General features: G+C 36.2%; 1 protein-coding gene across 1 annotated transcript in view; it reads left to right on the top strand.

Annotated features, from left to right (window-relative positions):
* LOC126248885 (omega-amidase NIT2) overlaps positions 1-22189 on the top strand; it is a 47593-nt gene extending 25404 nt beyond the window's left edge. The window contains exons 4-6 of the mRNA XM_049950343.1: positions 17376-17544; positions 17624-17857; positions 21818-22189. Of these exons, the coding sequence (XP_049806300.1) occupies positions 17376-17544; positions 17624-17857; positions 21818-21912 (498 nt within the window). The 3' untranslated portion in view covers positions 21913-22189. The remainder of the gene's footprint in view (positions 1-17375; positions 17545-17623; positions 17858-21817) is intronic.
* Positions 22190-22934: the final 745 nt, after the last annotated feature.

Raw genomic sequence — 22934 nt, forward strand, 5'->3', positions numbered from 1 at the left:
TTTATATTTATTATCCTGGAGTTCATACCAGTCATAATGATTTACTACTAGCGATTTACAACATTAAATTATACAGTAATAACTTATAATAACCAAGAAAAAGAATACATTTGACTCCGAGAGCTTAGTGCATTGTCTGACAGGCAGCGCTAATTCCCAGTTTCGCCAATAGATGGCATCAGGGTGCACTCCCCGGCAGTCTCACACCAGCGCGCCCGTTTCCGACGCGCGGGCTCCAAATTACTGTCAGCCCACCATCATTTCAGTTCCGTTACACAGCACAACAGCAGGTACAAATCTCTCTGACCAGATCACAAATTCATGTGAATGTCATGTAAACAAACTTGTAGTGAGCATGGGACATAAGGTGATCTGTGAATGACCGACATAATACCCTAGTCAGTGGCACTGAAAATGCAGGGGATCTGAATGCATGTTGTGGTATTTTCTGTGTAGCAGGGAAACAGTACATTTCCAGATGTGACTTCCTGTACCAAACTTAACCGTCTTGGTCCTCACTACACTCCTTAATGTCTGTAAATGGAATTTAGTTACACTCTGTTTTTATCATTTAACTTCAAGACACATGGTGTTTATGAGGCCCAGTTTCTGTATTTATATATGTATGTGTGTATACAGGGACATGTATAATGTAGGTAAAGAGTAGAATTTTCTGTGTATTCTTGCAGTCAACTCAGGATAATGCAATGTATGATGATGTCTGCACATTTTTGTATACGTTGGTTTTCCTTATGTTACATTACAAGATTTGTGCCCAGGAGTACTTGGAAGCTAATGCAGGGTGTTTCCATAAGAGCATTCAAAAAATATTAATAAGGAGATATGGAACTAAACTTTTCTACTTGTAAGATACAGTACAAATGGTACGTTCATTGTGTCAATGTTGGTATTTGCAGTTAACTTAACGAATGTAAATTAAGCTGGCTTCTCTGACCCCAGGCTCTCTACCTCAAATTGTTCAGTGGAGCATCCTCTATATCCTGTTAAATTTTTGCACGCTTTCACGGAAACACCCTGTGTAATGTGTCTAATGTCGTTAACATTTTTATTTCTACTAGTGCAGGTATCTATATGATTGAACTTTTTTGCTTTTAAAATTTAGATTTTTTTATAATAATCTAAAGTAATGTGCCTGTCACATATGTGTAGGAGACTGTTGATCATGAACATAAATTTTGAAACTTGTCCAGTACATGAAATAGCAGTTGAGTTGCAGTGAAGGTCAAACAACAGTGAAAGACAAACACCAATTCTTCATTTTACAAACTACTACAATTTTTCATCATAATCTTCAGCTGCAATAAATTCTGACAACAATGTAAATTGATAACACAAATAGTATGATTCAATCTTTTTGGCATATCCTAGCTGTTTTAGTGCATACAGCTGTAACTGCTGTCTACATCAAAACATGGTGTATGCATGTTGTCAGAAGTGGTGCCACTTAGCTCTTGTTTAAAAATGCAAGCACCACAGCATGGCAGCAGCTCATCCATGACAACAACATATTTTAAACTGTGTTGAGCCCATTATTATTCTGTAAATGGAATTGATGAACATATTGCCCCCTATGCAATGCTTACCAGGCACACCTATGAAATTCTAGCTGGATACCTATGTAGTGGATTCCTTAAATTGTTAAGATATGTACAGTAAAATAGATTGTCTGTCATTACAGCAAACTGAGAAACATCCGCTGAATTATAATGAAAAGGAGTTTCACCTCATAGAACAAATAACAATGACCATATCATACAAGAAAGTAAAGCAGCCCCGACAATTCTCATCGCTATGTCTTCCACAAAGGAGAGAATTTTTGGCTTGATAATTTTTTTGAGTTTTGCTTTTCAGATTCATGACATAGAGAACTAAGGGTTATATGCTACACAATAACCTGAAAGAACTATGTAATCAATGTTTGAACCAGAACTGGAATGTAAATTAAACTACAAAGCACATGTAGCACTGAAGAATTGATCTTTCCTTCAAATCTGCAGAATTTGTATGAACCTCCTACATGCCTGGTCATAAACTGTAAGTGATGTAGGTACCTTTGCCTATGTGGCATCTTTGAACTACAGTAAATCTGAAAATTTGATATGTATCCTCTACCTCATTCCCAAAGAATTCTCATCAAAACTAGCCTGGAACCAGTATTTTTTTCTGAAACTGGCTTTTCAGAGACTCTGTTTTTGGAATGTACTCTGTCAGAATTACAATAGTAAATCACTCCGTGACGAACAATGCCTTTCTTGTGGCATCTGGCAGTAGAGTTTGTGGAGCACCTTGATAATACTCTTGTGCTGTCTTAATGATTCTGTGATGAAACACACAATTCTTTGTGGGCTCTTCTCTATTTTTTCTATTAGTCCTACCTGGTAAGGATCCCAGAGTGATGAGCAGTCTTCAAGAGTCAATCAAACAAGTGTTTTGTGGGCCACTTCATTTGTGGGCGAGTTACATTTCCGGAAGATTCTTCCTCTGAATTTCAGTTTAACTACTGTTTGTGTTGATGTGTTCATACCACTTAAGGTCACTCTGAATGATTACTTCTAGATATTTTATGGTAGGTACTGTTTCAAGGAATTTGTCATCAATAGTGTAGTTGTACAATAGTGGATTTCTTATCCTTTGTATGCATAATATATTACAATTAAACAATGGAAACTCCAGGTTGCAATACCAACAATATAAGGAAAAGGACAATTACTCAATTACTCATGTTCAGGGTCAACTGCCAGTCCCTGCAACATTCGTTAGTCCTCTGCAGGCCCTTTTGCGAATTGCTACACTCTTCTGGCATTGCTACCTTGTTGTAGATGACTGCATCATCTGTGAATAGCCATGTGGATTTTCCAACATTTTCTAGTAGATCATATATACAGTAATGGTTCTATAGCACTTCCTGGGGTATTCCTTAAATTATGTTTACATCTATCCATTTTGTTCCATTAAGACTAACATGTTGAATTTTCTCTGCAAGGATGTCTTAAATCTGTTCACAAATCTGGTCTGATACATGGTAAGTTCATATTTTTCCACTAAGTATGGCTGTGCAGATTCCTTCCTGAAGTCTAAGAACATGGAATTAACCCAAGTGCTGATGTCTACAGCACTGTGGATCTCATGGAGGAACAGAGTGAACTGAGCTTTGCAAGATCTCTGTGGAATCTATGTTGATTTTTGTGGAGGAGATTTTCATTCTCCAAAAACATCAGTATATACATGCATAAACTGCGTTCCATAATTCTACAGTGGGTTGATGTCAGTGATACAGGTCTATATTTATGTGCATCTGTCCTACGACCCTTCTTGCAAACGGGAATGACCTGCACTTTTTTCCATTTGCTAGGTACCCTCTGTCACTCCAGTCACCTATGATAAAGTGCTGCTCTTTTGCTTAATCTCTGCAGAATCTTGCAAGTATCTAATCTGTTCCTGATGCCTTTCCACTACTAAGCATCTGTAGTTTCTTTTGTATTCTGTGATCCCTTATCTTAATATCTGCCATTCTGGTGCTCATACAGTGATTGAAAGGAGGCTCTTCTTTGGTGAAACAATTTCAGAAGACCAAATACAATACTTTAGCCTTCTCTCTGTCATCTTCCATTTTGGTACCAGTATGATTCCTGAGTGACTGGATAGATGATTTTGATTTGCTAACTTATTTACTTATAAGTAGGGGGAAAAAAAAAAGTTCAAATGTGTGTGAAATCTTATGGGACTTAAGACTTAACTGCTAAGGCCATCAGTCCCTAAGCTTACACACTACTTAACCTAAATTATCCTAAGGACAAACACACACACCCATGTCCGAGGGAGGACTCAAACCTCCGCCGGGACCAGCCGCACAGTCCATGACTGCAGTGCCTTAGACCAAAAACTCAAAATAGTGTATTATACCATGGAATAAAATTGTATAATAGACTGCCACAAGAAATAAAAGATTCGAGTGATCCACACATCTTCAGCACCAAAGCCAAAAAAAAATATTTACTAAATAATAGCTTGCACATTGTAAATGAATACTCAAAATAACTATAAATAGTAACTTAATGTTCATGAACTTTGTAATATGTAACAATTTATGACATGATTAAAAAAGGAGAACTAAGTATAGGAGCTATAAATACTGTAAGAGGAATGTTTATTTTAATGAGAATTATTGTGCAAACATTTCACATCATCCATACAATGTATATTGTTCAACAGACGAATAAATAAATAAATGTAAGACCAAAACCTCTTAATGCTTTTAGTCGGATCAGTTGGCAGAAGGTTACTTTCCTAGTCACTGAAGGCAGCTATGATTGCTCTTGTTACACTTATTTTTGTTTCATTCAGCTTTTATTTGTCAGCTATGTTTTGACTTCTCTTGAATCTGTGATGAAGCTCTCTCTGTTTACATAGCAGTTTTCTAACAAGATTTGGAAACCATGGTGCATCTTTTCCACCCCTTAAGTCCTTGCTTGAAACATGCTTGTCGAGGCATAGTGCATGATGGTTTTGAATTTTTTCCATTTGTGCTCTGCATCCTCATTCTCAGCACTGAATATTTGATGTTGACTACTCAGATACTCGACAATTTTTATCCTGTCACTCTTGCTAAGCAAACATATTTTCCTATTCTTCTCAACATTCCTTGTAGTAGCTGTAGTCATAGATGCTATCACAGCTGTATGATCACTGATACCTTCCTCTATGTTAACTGATTTGAAAGTTCCAGGTCTGTTTGTTGTTAGGAGGTCTAAGATGTTACCTTTATGAGTGAGCAATTTTTGGACAAGACATTCAGAATAATGTCAGATGAACCAGTCTGTAGCACCATTTTTGATTGCATGACTCTGCCTTTCTATACATAGCAAGTTGAAATCACCCTGTATTACAGTAGCACAATTGGGAAACTTGAGTGACAAAATTCTTCCAGCATTATTTGTAACCATTGATTAACATGACCCTCAGTGTATTAATTTTCTTGACAATATTATTATTGAAGGGAGATAAGAGGAACAGCCTACAAAAAACCCAGAAACATTATTCAGTCTGCTGCCAGATAATGGATTAAAATATAACTTAAATAAGTGCTATTTTTTCCTTGAAGCAAGAGTTGAATATTTAAGATACATATGAAGTTAGGAGAAGTTAAAACCTAATGAATAATCATGTAGAGTGTGTTGATAAATTATCTACACCTTAAAACCATAAAGAACTGCAAGTTTTCATGGGAAAAGTGAACTACTATGGGAAATTCATTCCTAATGCAGGAAAAAATTTGGACGGTCGCAAGAGTGTTATACAGCTTTTCTGTCTTTAAAAGCTGGCCCCCACCATGTTAAGAAATGTACACAACAGATAACTGTTTGATAGTGTGTTCTGTAAGTCTCACGATGAAGAAGAGCCTTCATGGATGTGAAATAAGTCAAGTTATATGTTAACAGGCAGTGGCTACTTCTGTATAGTATATTAACAACAAATTATGACTAGTGCACCTAAACTATAATTATGGTATTAACCTCTAGACTACTTTGTTGGGAGAAAAACAGCTACTTTAGAAAAAAGGCCATTGCTCCTGCACCTCCCATGCTACTCAGCTCCTGTTCTTCTCTAACATGCATTTATGTGACTTAGCAAGGACCAAAGTCATACCTATATACTGGGAAAGTAAGGATGTATCTAATACAAACGTTAGGGTTACATGGAATTTGCATTCTTGAGTCTAAGTATTCTGATACAATGTAGCAGGAGTGGCTAATGAGATATTCTTTTACTTTGTTTTTAAATATTTAGGGATTTTCAGTTTCTTTCCTGATGTACTCTAGGAACCTATTATAGCCTTTTGCACCAGAAAGTAAACCTTCCTTCTGAACCCTAGCGAGGGATGTCTACATAACCTGTATGGATAGAATTTCTACATCCAGTGTTGTGGTTGTGAATTGTTGGGTTCATACTAAATTCATTCGTGTTATCCACATTTACAGACAGAGAGGGGGAGAGAGAGAGAGAGAGAGAGAGAGAGAGAGAGAGAGAGAGAGTGTATGTGTGTGTATTTATTCTCAAATTTTATCAGGTAGATTTTCCTAATGAAAAGTCTGAGTGTTCAGCTATTACTGTCTGTTAAGTCATTAATGAATAACATGAACAGTAATAGCCCTATTACACTTCCCTTGGGCACACCAAATATTACTTCAGTCTCCATATATAACTGTAATATGTTACATTGTGCCTGCCAAGAAGTTTTTGATCCAGTCGCAAACATGTTTAGGTATCCCATATAAACCCTTTTTCCTTAGGTGTTGATGTAATACTGAATAAAAAGTTTTCTGGAAGTCAAGAAACACCAGACCATCCTAGTATCCTCTGTATTTGGTATTTAGGAGGAATACAGGCATCTAAAAAATGAGATTGACAGTAAGAGCAAAATGGCTAAGCAGGTATGACTAGAGGACAATTGAAAGGCTGCAGAAGCATGCAAAACTAAAGGAAAGGTAGATGCTGCCTATAAGAAAATTAGAGAGACCTTTGGAGAAAAGGGAAACAGTTATATCAATGACAGGAGCTCAGATATTAAGCTTATACTAAGCAGTGAAGGGAAAGATGAAAGATTGAGTGAATGTATCGAAGGTCTATACAAGAGAAATGAACAAGAAGGCACGTACATAGAAAGGGAAGAAGAAATAGAGAAAGATAAACTGGGAGGTATGATATGCAAAAAGAATTTGAAATAACATTGAAAACCTAACTCAAAAAAAAGGTCATGGAGTAGATAACAGAGCCCAAGAATTATTGAGAATCCTGGGAATGCAGCCAAGACAAAACTATTCCACCTGAAGTGTGAGATATGTGAGACAGCAAAATACCCTCAGACTTCAAGAAGAATGTAATAATTGTAATTCCAAAGATGGCAGGTTCTGAAAGGTGTGAATATTACTGAACTATCAGTTTCATAAGTCATGGTTGCAAAATACTAACACAAATTATTTACAGAAGTATAGAGAAACTGGTAGAGGCTTACCTTATAGAAGGTCAGTTTGGGTTTCAGAGAAATGTAGCTACATCTTGAGGCTGTGGATCCACCACATACAAAAGACTATTCTCTGAGATAGGGTTGTAGCATATCCCCACGGTTATTCAGTCTGTATATAGATAAAGCTGTAAAGGAAACCAACTAGAGCTTTGGAAAGGGAATTAAATTTCAAGTAGAAAAAATAAAAACTTTGAGGTTTGAAAATGACATTTTAATTCTGTCACAGACAGAAAAGGACTTGGAAGAGCAATTGACTAGAATGGATAGTGTCTTGAAAAGTGCTTAGAAAATGAACATTAACAAAAGGGTAATGCAATATATTCAAATTAAATCAGACATTTCTGAGGGGACTACATTAGCAAATGAGACATTAAAGAGGAAGGTGTTAATATCTATCATAAATGTTAGGAAGTCTTTTCTGGATGTTTTTGTCTGCAGCATAGCCTTGTACAGAAGTGAAATGTGAATAGTAAGTAATTCAGAGAAGAAGAGAATAGAATCTTTTGAATTTTGGTGCTGCTGAAGAATGCTGAAGATTAGAATTGTAGATAGAGTAACTTATGAGGAGCTACAGAATCAAGTTGGGGAAAAAAGAAATTTATTTCATAACTTGATTAAAACAAGGAGTCATTTGATAGAACACATCCTTAAGCAACAAGGAATCATCAGTTAGGTAATGGGGAAGTGTGGGGGTAAAAATGAGGGAGACCAAGGGATGAATACAGTAAGCAGGCTCAAAGGCTGTAGATTGCAGTAGTCATTTGGAGATGGAGAGGTTTGTATAAGATAGACTAGAATGGAGAGCTGCATGAGACCAGTCTTTGGATAGAAGACCACAACAACAGCAATATGAAGAGGACAAGTTGTGTTTTCCAAGATCGGGCTTCTCAGACCACATGATCATTTCCCTGGAGAAGGTTATTTTTTCCAGTTAGGTCATTAAGTCTGAACTCAGAATGTGCTCTAGGATTCTTTTATTTATTTATTTACATTTTCTTTGCGTGGAGCCATCCTAATGATGGCTTTTGCAAACGTCAGACTTAATACTATGGTTATATTTACACTTATAAAATACACTATATTTTGTAGCTGTTGCTTTTTATGTTTATTTTTTACATTTATCACATTACAACTGATATGCTAATGCCTCATGTTACAATCACTATCTTAAAATTTGTTGAAAGAATATAAACATTTTTCTATTAGAAATGATTTTAATTTTGTTTTGAAAACATTTCCCGTGTACGTTCTTAGAGAGTTTGGTAGCTTGTTATACCAAATCAAACCACTGATATATGGACTTCTATCAGTCATTTTTAACATTGTTCTGTTACGGAAATAGTTACACTTTGTTCTAGTGTTGTGATCATGTACATCACAGCCCTTGATAGCTTCTGTATTTTGACTTATAAAAAATACAACTATTTTGAAGATGTACAGAGAATATATTGTCAGATATTTGTGCTGCACAAACACTTCACGACATGAATCTCTATGTCCCATCCCATGTATATGTCTTATTGCTCTTTTCTGTAGTAGTAGTATTCTTTTTAAATGTACATCAGCTGCATAGCCCCACAGTTCAATTCTGTAATTGAGAAAGGGGTAAAGTGTTCCATAATATACTAATTTCAGTGCTTGGCTAGGAACTATCTTTGCGAGCTGGCTGAGGAGATATATGGCACTACTGACTTTTCGGCATACGAAATTAAGTCATTTTCATCAACATACACACCCAGGAATTTACAGTTACCATTTTCTGTTGGAGAGATATTACACACACTATTCATATCGTTGTGCTGAGAACTGCCTGTTTTAAATGTCATTGAAGTATTTTGTTACTTCTGTTACACCACTAGTAGCTATTACAAAAATATGGGAATAATATAGTATGGTAGTTTTGTGACTCAGTTCCTCTTCCTTTTGTGTAGGTTAGTGTGACCTGTATTCTTTTCCAGTCATTGGAAATATTTCTGTGTTCAAGAGATTGGTAGTATATATGAGCAATAGTGGAGCCAATTCATTTGCAAATTCTGTATAGAACTTGACGAAGATTCCATTAAATGTTATTAAGTTTTGATGACTTCTTAACTTCAGTACTGTTGATTATTATGCAATTTATTCATACAAACACAGAATTCAACATTTTGACTTCTGTTTTTGCTTTGTATTTTATCAATTTTTGTCTTGTTCACAAATGTCTAGACACAAATTTTTGTGTCACTAACAGCCTCATCCTATAAGCAAAACTTTGTGCTGTTTTGAAACAGTTCCTTAATTATCATTCATTATGGTAGTCATGGAAGACTTCACTCGTTGCCCTTCCAGTGGTTGAGCACATTTCTGTTAATATCTCTGGATTTATTTTTTGTGTACCTATTATGTAATAAGTTATGTCTCTTAATGAGTGCCCTGGTATTTGTATATCTCCTGAATTGAAGGCCAAGACAGTGTCCCATCTTGGGTGGATCATTAAGATAGTTACAAGTACATCACAGAGAGGTTAGAGTTCCACAGTAACTGGTGTATGTAGGAAACAGAGGGTCCATACGATTGCATGAGACTTTGCCCATATGATGCCAGTGTACTTGGCTGGAATGAAGACATGCAACCAAAATCCAAGTTTCCATTTCTACTTAAAATGGTGCTTGTAATGGTGGTGTGTATACTTATAAAGTCATTATCAAAGTGGGGTGCATCTTAACTTCTAAAGTGTCTTGATCGCTAGTTAAATAAGTTTCTGATTCTTTGAGATGTCACATGACAAAATACAGTGTAATCTGGACCCATTTATTTTACACAATAAAATTTTATGTAAATTTCAGATTAAAGGAGCACCGAAAACCTTGAAAAAATACATTAACACTTTCTAAAGGATGCTCTCTTTTTTATTCAAGTTTTGAGTGGCACACTGCCTTCAAATAATGAAAAATAGACATCAGAACTGAAAAACTGTCTAGTTATTCTTCAGTGAGAAAAGTGTTGGACTGTCACCAACATCTGTATCAGAACTATCACTGTTGTGTCCAGTGAATGGTCTAGACACTGATTGACAATATATGGGGAAGTCCATTCACTTAGCTAACTGTGGTATTGGCTAACTGAATGTGTTGAGCATTATATATACTTAGTCGATAAAATAAAAGCAAAAAAAGACAGAGCTTGAGTAACAGTCTTTACTGCTCACCTGAGTGAATGCTTGAAAGTGCACTAGGCTCCCCTGGAGGAAGGCACACATGGCTATTATGGAGAACGGCAAAGCCATAGTAAATTCTAAGTCTCAAACTGAGGCTTGCTATGCATGAAGTCACTCTGACTGTCTGTTCTGTGGCCAACTGAAGTGTCACAGGTCACACGGTGGTTGTGTTATATTCCTCGTGGTGGCTCTGTCCTCTATGACTACAAATTTTTACATAAGTTTTACTCTGTTAGCTTGCCTTAGCATGAATGAATACTTTTTTTTTGCACAATTAATTAGGGCCTACTATGATTATAATTCTGGTTATCTGAGGAAAATGCATAATTACTTTTACAATGATGAATGCTTTCTACCCTGATTACAAATATTTTGCCTGAGTGAGATGGACATTTACTTTTACAATAATTGACACTTCGTATCATGATTACAATTTTTCTTTGCACCTTGTCTGTCTTAGCTATGGCATTTAGAAGCTGTGATTTATTTTCATTCCACACATATCTAGTTTCAGTTCAGACATGCCTAACAGGCATACTGGAGCTATCAAAAATTATATCTTTGTTGTGTCTCAATGTCATTCGAGTAGGATGACACCGCGCTATGTCCCTATCTGGTTGCTGATTTACGATAGTGTTCCTAACACATAATTTCTTGCAGCAGTCATCACACGACGTAGTGAACATGAATTCAAAACATTCTGTACTGTATTTATAGTATTTACAAAGATAGCATATAATATATATAGGTACTGTGCCAGAGCTCATGTAACTCCAGAAAGTGAACTGAGTTGTCAAGAAGTTACTGATAGAACTTATTTCCTGATATGCTACTGGCAAGTTCAGCTTAAGTTCTCTGGTATGCTTCTATTCATTATTCACAATGCAGCAGTCAATTTCCATGTGTAGGTTAGGTACAATGTCACTACTGGAGGCTTTTGTTTGTATTACATGCTCAGACTGCACCACCATTTGAGCACCGTATCCATGACATTTACCTAGAAATTTCAACTTTCCTGTGCCTCAGATGACATCAGTGGGCTTACTGTTGTAACAGATGATAGTAATGCCCTCATCCTTTGGGGCAACAAACAGACATTTGTTATTAGTCAGTGGCATCCACAGGCGTTCATTTAATACAATTCATAATTTTAAAAGGAGGGCAACCACAGCTGAAATTATGCATGTTGAATAATAAGTCTTCCACTCAGGCTGTTAAAGTTCTCTGTTCAAAGGTCACGATCAGTTTCATATTCTTAAAATATGCATCATCAAGTGAACTGAACAGTAGAGGAATAATATATTTACTCTTTTTTTACCATAGTTACTGAGATATACCCTTATTTAATAAGTTGCTTTTTGGGCCCAATCATTTTAACTTGGACCATTACTTTACAGTGAGTTCCTTATTTTTATTGCTTTGATGATGAACAATGGGACTTGGCAATAACTGTTTTTCCTGTATAATACAATGATTTAAAAGCTAATGTAGTCATATTAGTCTTAGTGGCTTTATGTGATTATGATCACTTAGATTTTTTTTAAAAAATTGGTTATCCTGAAGAGTAAATATGTTATTCCTCCAATGTACAGGTCACCTGATGATGTATTTTAAGAATCAAAACTGGTTGAGGCCTTTCAATAAAGGACTTAAACAGCCTGAGTGGAAAAGTTTTTATTAAACATGCAGAATTTCAGCTGTGGTTGTCCTCATTTTAAAGTTACATGTTGAAAACTGCCTAGCATGGTAAAATGGACTTACTTCAAATCCTTGAACTTTAAGAAAAGTGTAGTGAAAGTGCCAGCTAATATTCAGTTCAATAAACTATGTTTAAAAAACATTATTGTTCCTAACTGTGTAAAACACATGTTTCATAGAAATATTTTGGTCTCAGTACCAAACTCACACAACATTATGTGATTTTGTATACACAATGAATTATGATCATTATACATCAAGAAGGACTGTACAAATAGGAACTTGGATCAAGCACACCTGCTCCTCTTGATGCTGATAAACAGCCAACAGATTGACTTGGTAATTCAGCCTATAGACCAATATTTATGTTATGTCAAGAACCATTTAGTGTGAGGCCATCAAAATAAAAAAAAATAATAAAAAAAACTTTGTGATAGAATTTCGTACAGTAATAGTACACCTGTATCAGATTTTTTTCTGAAACGGGTAAATTAACAGAATATCAAGTTTTACCATAATGAACTGAAACTCCTGGACAAAGCACTCTCATGTAACACACATTTGGTAGCATCACAGCCACAGCTAAGTTTACTAATACCTCATACAGTTTCAACCTTAGATGGCAGGCTGCTGCCTTCTGCACTGCACAGTGAGGTAACCGTAGGTGTAAACAAAGTGGTAAAGTCTTATTCAGAGGACTTGAGTACTTCTATTTTTTTGATGACACAGTGCTCAGAGAATATTATTGTTAAGAATATCAGTAGGAAGCTTGTGGATAATGGCGTGCTTATAGTGCAAGCTGATAAATTTAAATTAGCTGTTGTTATATTGGAGACTAGTATGCATATGAAGTTCATCAGTTTCTGGATGAGAACAATATACATAAAAGGATATTGGACTTAACAGCCAAATACACAGCAAATATTAGGAAAATTCTCATGACCACAAAAGTATTTCCTAATGTATATACCTAGAAAACACTGATACCAATTAAGATGTCAGCTCCCAGGCTTCGAGGAGCAGCAAAGATACATAAGGACAATATGCACATTCATCTGATTATAAACCCAAAGAGCAGACCAGGATATTGCATTGAAAGGCATTTAGCCAATTATCAGAATAAAAATTTTGAGCATCCAGTGAATTGCAGTATATCTAATAGAGAGTAACTTATCAGTAAACTTTCTAACTTAGTCATTCCTCCTAACACATCCATTGTTTCCCAGGATGTGAAACGCATGTGTGCAAGTATTCCTGCAGGTACAGGATATAATTAATGAGAACCTTAGAAGACACAGCAGATGACCCTCAGATGAGATAGATGATCATTTACAGTGTTGAAGTTGGCGTTAATTTTCATATGTGCAAAGGTAGGGGTTAGCTATGGGTTCTCTGCTTTCCTATTGTTTGGCAAACATATTCATAATGAATTTTGAGCACTGTATCCAATAATATCGTTTTATGGACCCAGTACAAAGACAACATTTTCTTATTGCATAGTGGCTCATCCCAAGACTGTAATAGTTTTCTCCTTGAGCTAAATAGCTTGAATGATAACATCAAGTTTACTATTGAACAGAGAATTAATGGAACCCAGCCTTTCTCAGAGCTGTCTATTAAACTTCAAAAGAATGCTATCAGTTATGATATTTTTTAGAAAACCTACATCTTCGAGATGGTAATTCATAATTCTTCAAACCATCTGATACAAAACAAGATGGCAGCATTCAGGTAAAAGCTACACAAACAGCATGGTGCACCATTGTCTCAAGAAGTCCGTAACATGCCGGATGACACTGTGCAAAACTTTTCAAAATACTGAGCAACAAATTTTGGGCCATTTTCTGTCAGAGGCATACATGGTAATCTAAGAAAAAGATTTTTGAGAAGGCCTTGACTGTGGCTGCTGTGGGTGTGGACAGGCAACAAACCACATAAGGAAATTTTGAGGAAGCATCAACTGCAACAAGCCAAAACGAGTTAAAGAAGGGTCCCTCGAAATCAGAATGAATATGCTTCCAGGGGTGCTTAGGGGCTGGCCACGGGGAAAAGGAGGCCCATGGTGTTTCTTGATGGGTGTCGCAATGCAGGCAGGCCAATACAACACATGTGATATCATTGTTAACACCCAGCCAAAACGATGGCATCAGGCCAGCAATTTTGTATCAGAAACATCCCAATGGTCGATGTGAAGAAGCCCCAAGACGTCCCACCACAATGTGGATGGGATCATAACCCTGGCGGCCGACTCTTCAGTAGCCAACAGTAACACACTGTCATGAATGGAGAGGGGTGCTGGAGAGCATAGTAATTACGTAAGGGACCTGATTCACAGTTTGGCTGTTTATCTGGTCAGCCACATTGGTCAAATTGAACAACCTGACACAAGGCAGAATCAGCCACGACAGCCAGAGTCTGAGAAATGGTAATCAGAAAACCATCCACAGTGTTTTATGCTTAAACATCTGACTGGAAAAATAATGGTTCATTCTGATCAAATGTTTGATCAGAGCCAATCAGCAGTCACAAAAGATCATCCACATTAGCATGTTTTCCTGTGGGTCAGAAATGAATCTCATAGTTATCGCATGACCAGAGCCCAGAATGGACTACTTTGTCTGATAAAGGTGCCAAAGGATGGAAAAGAGAAACCAGAAGTTTATGATCTGTAATGAACTAAAATTTAGAACTGCAAGAGAAAACGTGTATTTGTGTGTGAGAATGGTCCCAAGGCCATACTGGGAGGTGTCTGTGGCCAAAAGATGAGGTTGGCCAAGTTGGAAAGTAGCCAAGTGACCAGTGAAAAGGAGCACATTTACGTAAGAGAGCATGAGGTGGCTGCAGCCACTGTGGCTGCATCAGGAAGAAATTTATGGTAGTATACAATCTTTCTGAGAAAGGCCTGCAACTCTTTGACATTGATAGGTTGCAGCAAAGCTGTAATGACATTGATGCACTGGTTTAAAGGCTTCACACCAACATGAGAGACTTCAAAAGTGAGATAGACAATAGATGGCTTAAAAAAATTGTGATTTGTTCAAGGTACATTTCAAACCAGCACCCTGCAGTACCGTGAACAAGGCACAAAGTTTCTGCAAGTGGTCATATATTGAGGGACCGGAGACAACAATATTGCCCAGGTAGTTAATGCAGCCCAGTGTGGAAGCTGTGAGTTACTCCAAAAATCATTGGAAAGCAGCAGGGGTGCTGGTGAATTGCAGGCACTGGTACTGGTATGACCTTAAGGGGGTATTCATTACAAGGATATGTTTGGAATCATCATCCAGAGGCAGTTGCAAGTAGGCTTTCGACAAGGCTATTTTGGAAAAATATTGGTCCCCGGAAAATTGAGCTAAGAGTTCATTCTGATGGGGGAAGGGAAAGGTATCAATAATAGACTGCAAATTTACAGAGTTTTAAAAATCATCACAGAGCTGAAGGTTGCCATTAGGTTTTGCGACAGTTACCAATGGAGTAGACAGTTCACTAGAGGAGACTGGCATGTTAGTGGAGCGAGTTCAGCTTTGACTTGCTCCTGTAATGCAATGGGGTTTGGGCAGTCATCACTCATGAAAAAAATGGGAGCATACTTTCAGTTTCATTATGAGGTGAGCCATAGGTTTGAGAATTTAATAGAGTCACTGCCGCATTCATGTCCACTTGCATTTTTAACATTTTGTCTGTAACACTTTTGTTTGGGACTCCTGTCACGTGGGACACACTGTTCACGTCTATGTTCATGTCTGATGAATGAGATTGAGAGTTGCACACAGACACATTAGGTCCCTTTTTTTAAAGAGAGACTGGCAGGTTCCTGAAGAGGATCAAACTGACACAAAATGTGATGAACACAAAGAGAAATCCATGACAAAAAGAAATCCTTACACATTCCTTGGTTGTAGACACCAAAAGCTTGGAAATGTTGTGGCGATTTTCATAAGCGTTCCAATCTTCTGCAGTATCATCATATGGAGAAAACTGTGGGGGTTTTGTCAACAGTGCTGAACCCTGGTGCATCAGTGATGCCACTAGATTGTTTAGTGCAACATAGAAAGCCTGCTGCTAGTTAACAAGAGTATGAAGAATTGCCGCTGACATGCTGGACATAGTGAGTTGTGAAATGAAACCCACTGAGTAGAGTACCACACTCATCGCCAAAAATATTGTAATGTTGCGCAAACACAATATCAGAATTCCCACCAACCAACCCTTAATTTGCTTCCATATGCAGGAAAATACTGATATGTTGAAAGATGTAATAAAGAGTTCAAACACACAACATAGAGACACAGTCTGGCAGTGAAGTAATTCATAAGTTCCATAAACATTACAGTGGCTGAGTGGCCCCACGTGCCGGCTTATATACAGCTACCTTGCACATGACACAGCACTTGCTGCATCATCTGTTCAACATGAGGCAGCCTGTGTAGGCTGGCTGCAGAGGCGTGTGCTGATTAATTATGCATGCTCACTGTATAGGGTTACAACACCTCCCATTTATTCTTTGCCTTTACTGCCAGCAATATATTGTTGCTGCTCCTGCTGACCAATTTTTTTGCTTTTTTTGTTAGTTCAAAATCTCAAGATGCATTATGTGCAATTTTGTTGGTCAGGCATACCATAACCTGCAATTTTTTTTTTTTTTTTTGTAGTTGTGGCTGTTTTATGAATCATTAGGAGCAATATTTTCGTCTGTTATTTGGCATGCCATTACATTAACATCCTATCCCTTACCTCCTTTTAATAGCCAAGTGTTCTACATACACACATGGCTCAATAGCCAGATATCCTACACACATGCAAGGCTCAACTTAACGTACTCAAAGAGTAGTGTGTCATTTGAATTATTGTTAACCTTTCCCTCAAAAGAGTTTATGCCACTTTTTTATTGTCAATACAGGATACTTTTCAGACTGAAGGATTACCTTCTTTGTATTGCTTCCATGCATTAAAATAGTTACAGAACTAGCCGTTAAGTAACAGTTAATACCCCAGATCATCACTGTCATTTTTTCCACTGAGCATTTTGCATTTGTGCATTGTCTGGTGAATATTAGACTTCATGATTTTAAGATTTTTATGGCTGTGTAATTTTTAATATTGAGTTAATATATGGATTTGAAATGCTCTCTGAAACTGTTTTTATCATTTATGATGGTGTGACAATGAGTAGATAGTAACATTTTATTTTGCTTATTTGATATGAATTAATGATACTGATCTATGTTTTGAATAAAAAAGGAAATGAGAATTCTTCATCTTATTCATTTTTTTGTTGTGTAAAGGTTCTCTCTTCAATTGTATGGTTGGGCATGTTGATTGTTGAATGCACCTGTCAAGTAAAACTAATGGAGATAATAATCATAATCAATGTTTACTGCTGAATTGCTCCTTTTTCTCAATGTTTAATGAACATTTTTGTTTTCTGTTTCTAAGGTCCACCTCTTTGATATTGATATACCTGGTGGAATAACATTCAAGGAATCTGAGACACTATCACCAGGAAACCAGTTAACCATATTTGAAACAGAGATGTGTAAAATAGGTATTGGAATATGTTATGACATTAGATTTGAAGAAATGGCTCGCATCTATAGGAACATGGGTATGTTTTGTTATGCACTTTTGGTAGTATACTTATATTCATCAAGTTACATTTTTAAAAAAGTATTCCTATATTTTAGGTTGTCAGCTATTGGTGTATCCAGGAGCATTTAACATGATAACAGGACCTTTACATTGGCAGCTGCTACAGAGAGCTAGAGCTGTGGACAACCAAGTGTATGTTGCTGGTGTTGCACCATTGACAGAGAAAGGTTCAGATTACACTTCATGGGGCCATTCTACTCTTGTTGATCCCTGGGGCAAAGTAGTAGTTGAAGGAGAATTTTCAGAAGAAATTCTGTATGGTGATATTGGTACGTTTTACAAGAAAAATGAGAAGTCGTATGTAGTCAAGTATCTTCTAAATGTTCTGTCTACATTATTTCACAATTTTTTAAATCCAGTCTCAGATAAGTTGACTAAATTTTCCTGTGGTTTACCCTAAATGTTTACCTGTAGATTATTTGTAAGACATACACTTACAAAGTCATATTCAACAAAGATACTCTGACCATAAAATATAGATGCATCAATATATCATTGATACAATTCACACTGATCCTATATCATTTTCTCTGAAATTTTGTCATTTCACTCACTGATGCTTCATTCTATCAAGCAAGAGAAAACTAAAATTAACTATAACTGTAAAGAAGAATTTCAGCAAGGAGGCTGAAGTAACAAGATGAAGGCTGCTTTGATTGCCTCATTAAATTCTTACTTTAGCTTCTTAAAATGTACAACTGGAAACTATGATTTATGAGATGAAATTTAAATTTTCCAGTGACATTACAGATAATACACTCAGGAGCAACTGAATTCAAGACAATTAATTAGTGGCATATACCAAGCCATTTCATTTGGAATGCAATGGTAGGGCACCTTGGTATAGACTCCAGGAGACATCATAAGTTTTGGGGGCATTATGCTAATTCATAACTGCTCAGCCACCATCCACAACTCACAGAGATTCATTGGAGCTAGCTACAAGGTGTGCTCTTCTTGCTCAATGGCATGCTATTTGCATTCAATAAGATAGTGGTAAGATAACCTGGGGATTACCATAGCACCCTTCTATCTGTGGAGTGTTCTTCAGACCATTCTGATCCAACTTGATAGTGAGGAACACACTGTTGACTTGCTGAAGCTACAGATCACCTATAAGATGATGTAAGTTAACGAAAGGATTCACATGATCAAAAAGTATGTTCTTGTGTTGATTACTGGTGAGAGATGATGGCACAGATATCAGGGGCTCCAATCATCCCATGTAAACATCCTCCACATAGGAATACCTACACCACCTCCCCTGCAGTAAACAGTATGTGTCACCCTATATAGTTTTTGATGAACTGCTATTACTTTCAGCTCTCGGTGTGTACTCACATGTACCACAACTCATGACTACAGACAACCTTTTTCCATGCTTTAAGTATCAAGTGGTTGTACTTCTGAGCCACTGCTACTCTCTGTATCCTGTAACATGCAGTAAGTAGAGTTGTACCTATGTGATGGTGACTTCTGTGCCCTGTAGCAAAGTGCTGGTTCTGGATGGCATTGCTGTTCATTTGTTGCTGTTTAACACTAAATTGGTGAATGATCTCCTATACAGTGGCTTATGTATCTGCTGTTACAAACTGCAGTAGCTGGAAACATATTGTTGTAGCCCATGGCAGTTGCCTCTGGTGGTGTCCATTTAGCACAAATCAATGTACCCAGGGTATGCCATTGACATTCTAACAAGCAAAAAATCCAAAGCCTTAATGTCATCAGAGATCAGATATCCCATACAACAGGATTACATGATCTAGTTGCATTTGAATGCCTTGCTGAACACATTTTGCTTGTCTCGTACTCAGCTGTCATACTAATGCCAAATACAGTGTATTGTGGCACGTGAGTCACATGACGTGTTTAACTGTTCCCTTCACTGTGGTGATGGGATTGCTCTTTCTCAAACACAGAACATTTCTCCAGTTCAGTTGCTCAAGGGTAAATATAGTGGCTTGTGAACTTTATCACACCACATGAGTTTGTAAGTGTACTAACCTATGATCACTGAATTGCTCTCAGTGTCTCATCAGCAGAAGTTTACCGAATTGCTGTAAACTAGTTTTATGATGAATTCTCAATTTAATTACCTTAACTGCTTTCCACATTTATTAACATTCATAGCAACATGATGACCAGTGTCAGTCAGCTCTCACCTCTAAATCAGACTCACCATGGCTAAATGTTTACAGGGCACTTTCATATATGTATTCTGACAGGTAGACATCACAAAGTTGGTGTCAAATCACACTGTCAGTGGACTCAGTAGGTTTTGCAATAACTAATAATACTGCAACGAAATGCATATAGTTGACAGAGAGAAATTAACACTGTAATTCCACCACACACTAACCTTGAAGTACTGTATGATTGATGTTTATGCACAACTGCTATATTATCATAGAGTTTCCCAAACATACAACATCAGTAACTACATATTGTTACCATATTGAATGCTAGCCTCTGACTGACTATTTTTGATATGGGGCAAAGTATATAAAGACTGACATAATGATGATGTATGATTTTGGAACTTACATATTTGTTTATAAAACTATAAGGTGATAATTTACCAGAGCAGATGTGGTATAGGTTTCAACAAGCACTTTCTTTAACAACACATGGTTAGTTAACAAAGTAAAAAAGATTTCAGAACTTTTATTGTATGCCTCCACTGTGAGTTACCAATTTACAAGTAATGTTGCCATATTTGAATTATGTTAATTTATACTAACTAATGGCTTAACTGAATAAAGAAGAGTGTTATCTGGTTTAGAAAAATTACAATAACACATATATAAAGTCCAGTCCTGGCATTTAACAAGTACAGGGGCTCAATTCACACAAGTAGAGTTGAGTGTGACTGATCTCTAATTACAGGTAGTTAGTTTCTAATTAAATTAGTTTTTGTAAAACTGAAAGAGGTTGCCAGAAAGAATGAACTGAGGGCTTTCTATTGAGTGATGTCAATTCTTTCAGAACTTCACCTTAGCTCTTATTACTTTGACCATTACACAATGTAGTAATAATTTCATTTATCAGTTTCTTCATTAACATGTTTCCAGCAAAAATAACTGTACCATCTGAATAATAAATTAATGTGAAATATTGTATGTACAGTATTTTGGCATTTTGAGTGCACCCTACATATGTGTTCTGTGTACAAATACAGCCAGATGAAAGTGAAAAAAATAGTTATTTAAGAAGAATAGAATAATAACAAGTTCTGTTGGGAACATAAGACAGGCATTGCATTAATGCAGGCACCAAACATGAGTTTTTTCTCTTTTGTGTGTGTCTGTCTCAACACCTCTGCTATTTCATGAATGGTCTCCTTTACTCCTAGAGTATGTACATAATGTGAATTATAACATAAACACTAGTTTTAAGAATCCCTGTGAAGATACTCTTCAAGTACAATACAATAGCTTAACTTAACTTTATCAAATATTGTAGTATTACAATAATAATATTAAGTGTGTTATAACCCTTTTAAATTAGATTACATCATGTTCATGTGAAAATATTCTCGAGCAGAGTAGTAGTAGCAACCTAAAACAGAGTTCTTTAATTCACTCTTGAACTCTACCATCCAACAAGGCATTTAATATTCTCTAACAATGTGTTGAATTCATATACACGCATATAAAAGATTCCTTTATGTATAATTATTTAACTTGCATTTGAGAAATAGGTATGTGACTAGTTTCCATTGACAAGCAAGCACTTTCTTAGTTTTTGTTACATAAAATTCATCTGTTATGTTATCAGATGATGAACATAAGTAACCTTTACTCCACAACCAGAAAATGCTACTTTTCCAATACACAAAATGAACAGTGACTAACAAAACAAAAATGTGATCTAAATTGAACCTAATGTAAGGGCTGTATGTTGTTACTCCTGAACCTTCATTCTTCTAGTTTACCCTAGAATTTTTTTCCAGTTTTTGTGTGTGGTTCTTCTTACTTTTCACCGTTCAGCATATCTCTTGCACTCATTCAACCAATAGAATTCACTGTTTTTATTCTCCTTTCTCCTCCTTTGCTTTCTCCATAGATTTCTATACACTGATAATTTAATAACTCATGAATGAATATACCATACATGGAATAAATATCCATATTATTTTTCCATTTTGACTGCAATAGTATCTAATTTATTTATTGTTGTTGCTTTTGAACTAATTATGTTCATTAATTTAAACACACAATTCTTTTCAGATTTATCCACTGTAAAAGAAGTAAGGCAGCAGATACCAATTTCTTTGCAGAGACGAACTGATTTGTATGACACTGTTAAAAAAGGTGAAATCTGACTGAATTTTGCTGTGCAACATTATTTGTTTGGTGCCACGCTTTTGTGTAGTTACAAATAATTTGTAATGAAATGGAAAATCTGTACTATGTATTCGGAATCTCTGCTGTTCTACTGGCGTACTACACCTGTAACTGCCATTGATCTACTGATATGAAAACAATCTAAAATAATATTTTTCATATGATGTATCTAAAGGATGGTGTCATTGTGAATGAGTTTTGATTTAAAAATAAATTTTTCTGCTGGGATGCATTATCAGGAACAAAAAGTTTGTATTTTCTAGACTTTGATGATGTCACCAATTATATTCCCTCCTAAAAGTCATCAGCTGCAATTCCTCTGGTGTTTCTGAAGAGATTTTCAATTTTGTGTTTGTGTCAACTCAAAACAAACTGGTTTTGGTGATTTTATGAAAAGCCCATTGTTCACCAGAAAATTAATTTTAGTTATTGTTAAAAAAGAAAATGTAATTTAAATTATAAAATTATGCATGAAGCTTCTTGAAAAAATTATCTATGGATCTTAATGATCATTATTAAATTCTTAACTGTGGATTTATCTATCAACACAGTCACAATTTTCACATAGTCTGATATCATTTATTTATTTAATTTTTGTTCAGTTAAATCTCAGTGTGGATAGCATAGACTATGCAATTACATGTTATTAAATTAATTAAAAGAAGTACAGTAAAGCATGGAACTATGATATTCTAGAATGAAAACAATAGTCTTGGACTCTTACCAGATAGAATTTATAAATAGAGAATTTCCAAAAAAGAGCAACACGTTTCATTAAAAAGGACGGGCAGGTCACTCAGACTCCACCCACATCCTCACTTCAGGTGTGTACCTCACCCTGGATCTGAGTGACTTCCCAATCCAGCCATCTCTCCTCTCCAAGGAAGGAATAAATAGTTCAGAAAGCTTTGATACCATCATCTATTTTTACTTTTATATGTGTATATCTGCAGTAGTAAATAATTCGTCAGACATTCTGACTCATTATTTAATAGATTTA

Source organism: Schistocerca nitens, chromosome 3, assembly GCF_023898315.1.
Source record: "Schistocerca nitens isolate TAMUIC-IGC-003100 chromosome 3, iqSchNite1.1, whole genome shotgun sequence".
In the NCBI taxonomy this organism is placed as follows: domain Eukaryota; kingdom Metazoa; phylum Arthropoda; class Insecta; order Orthoptera; family Acrididae; genus Schistocerca; species Schistocerca nitens.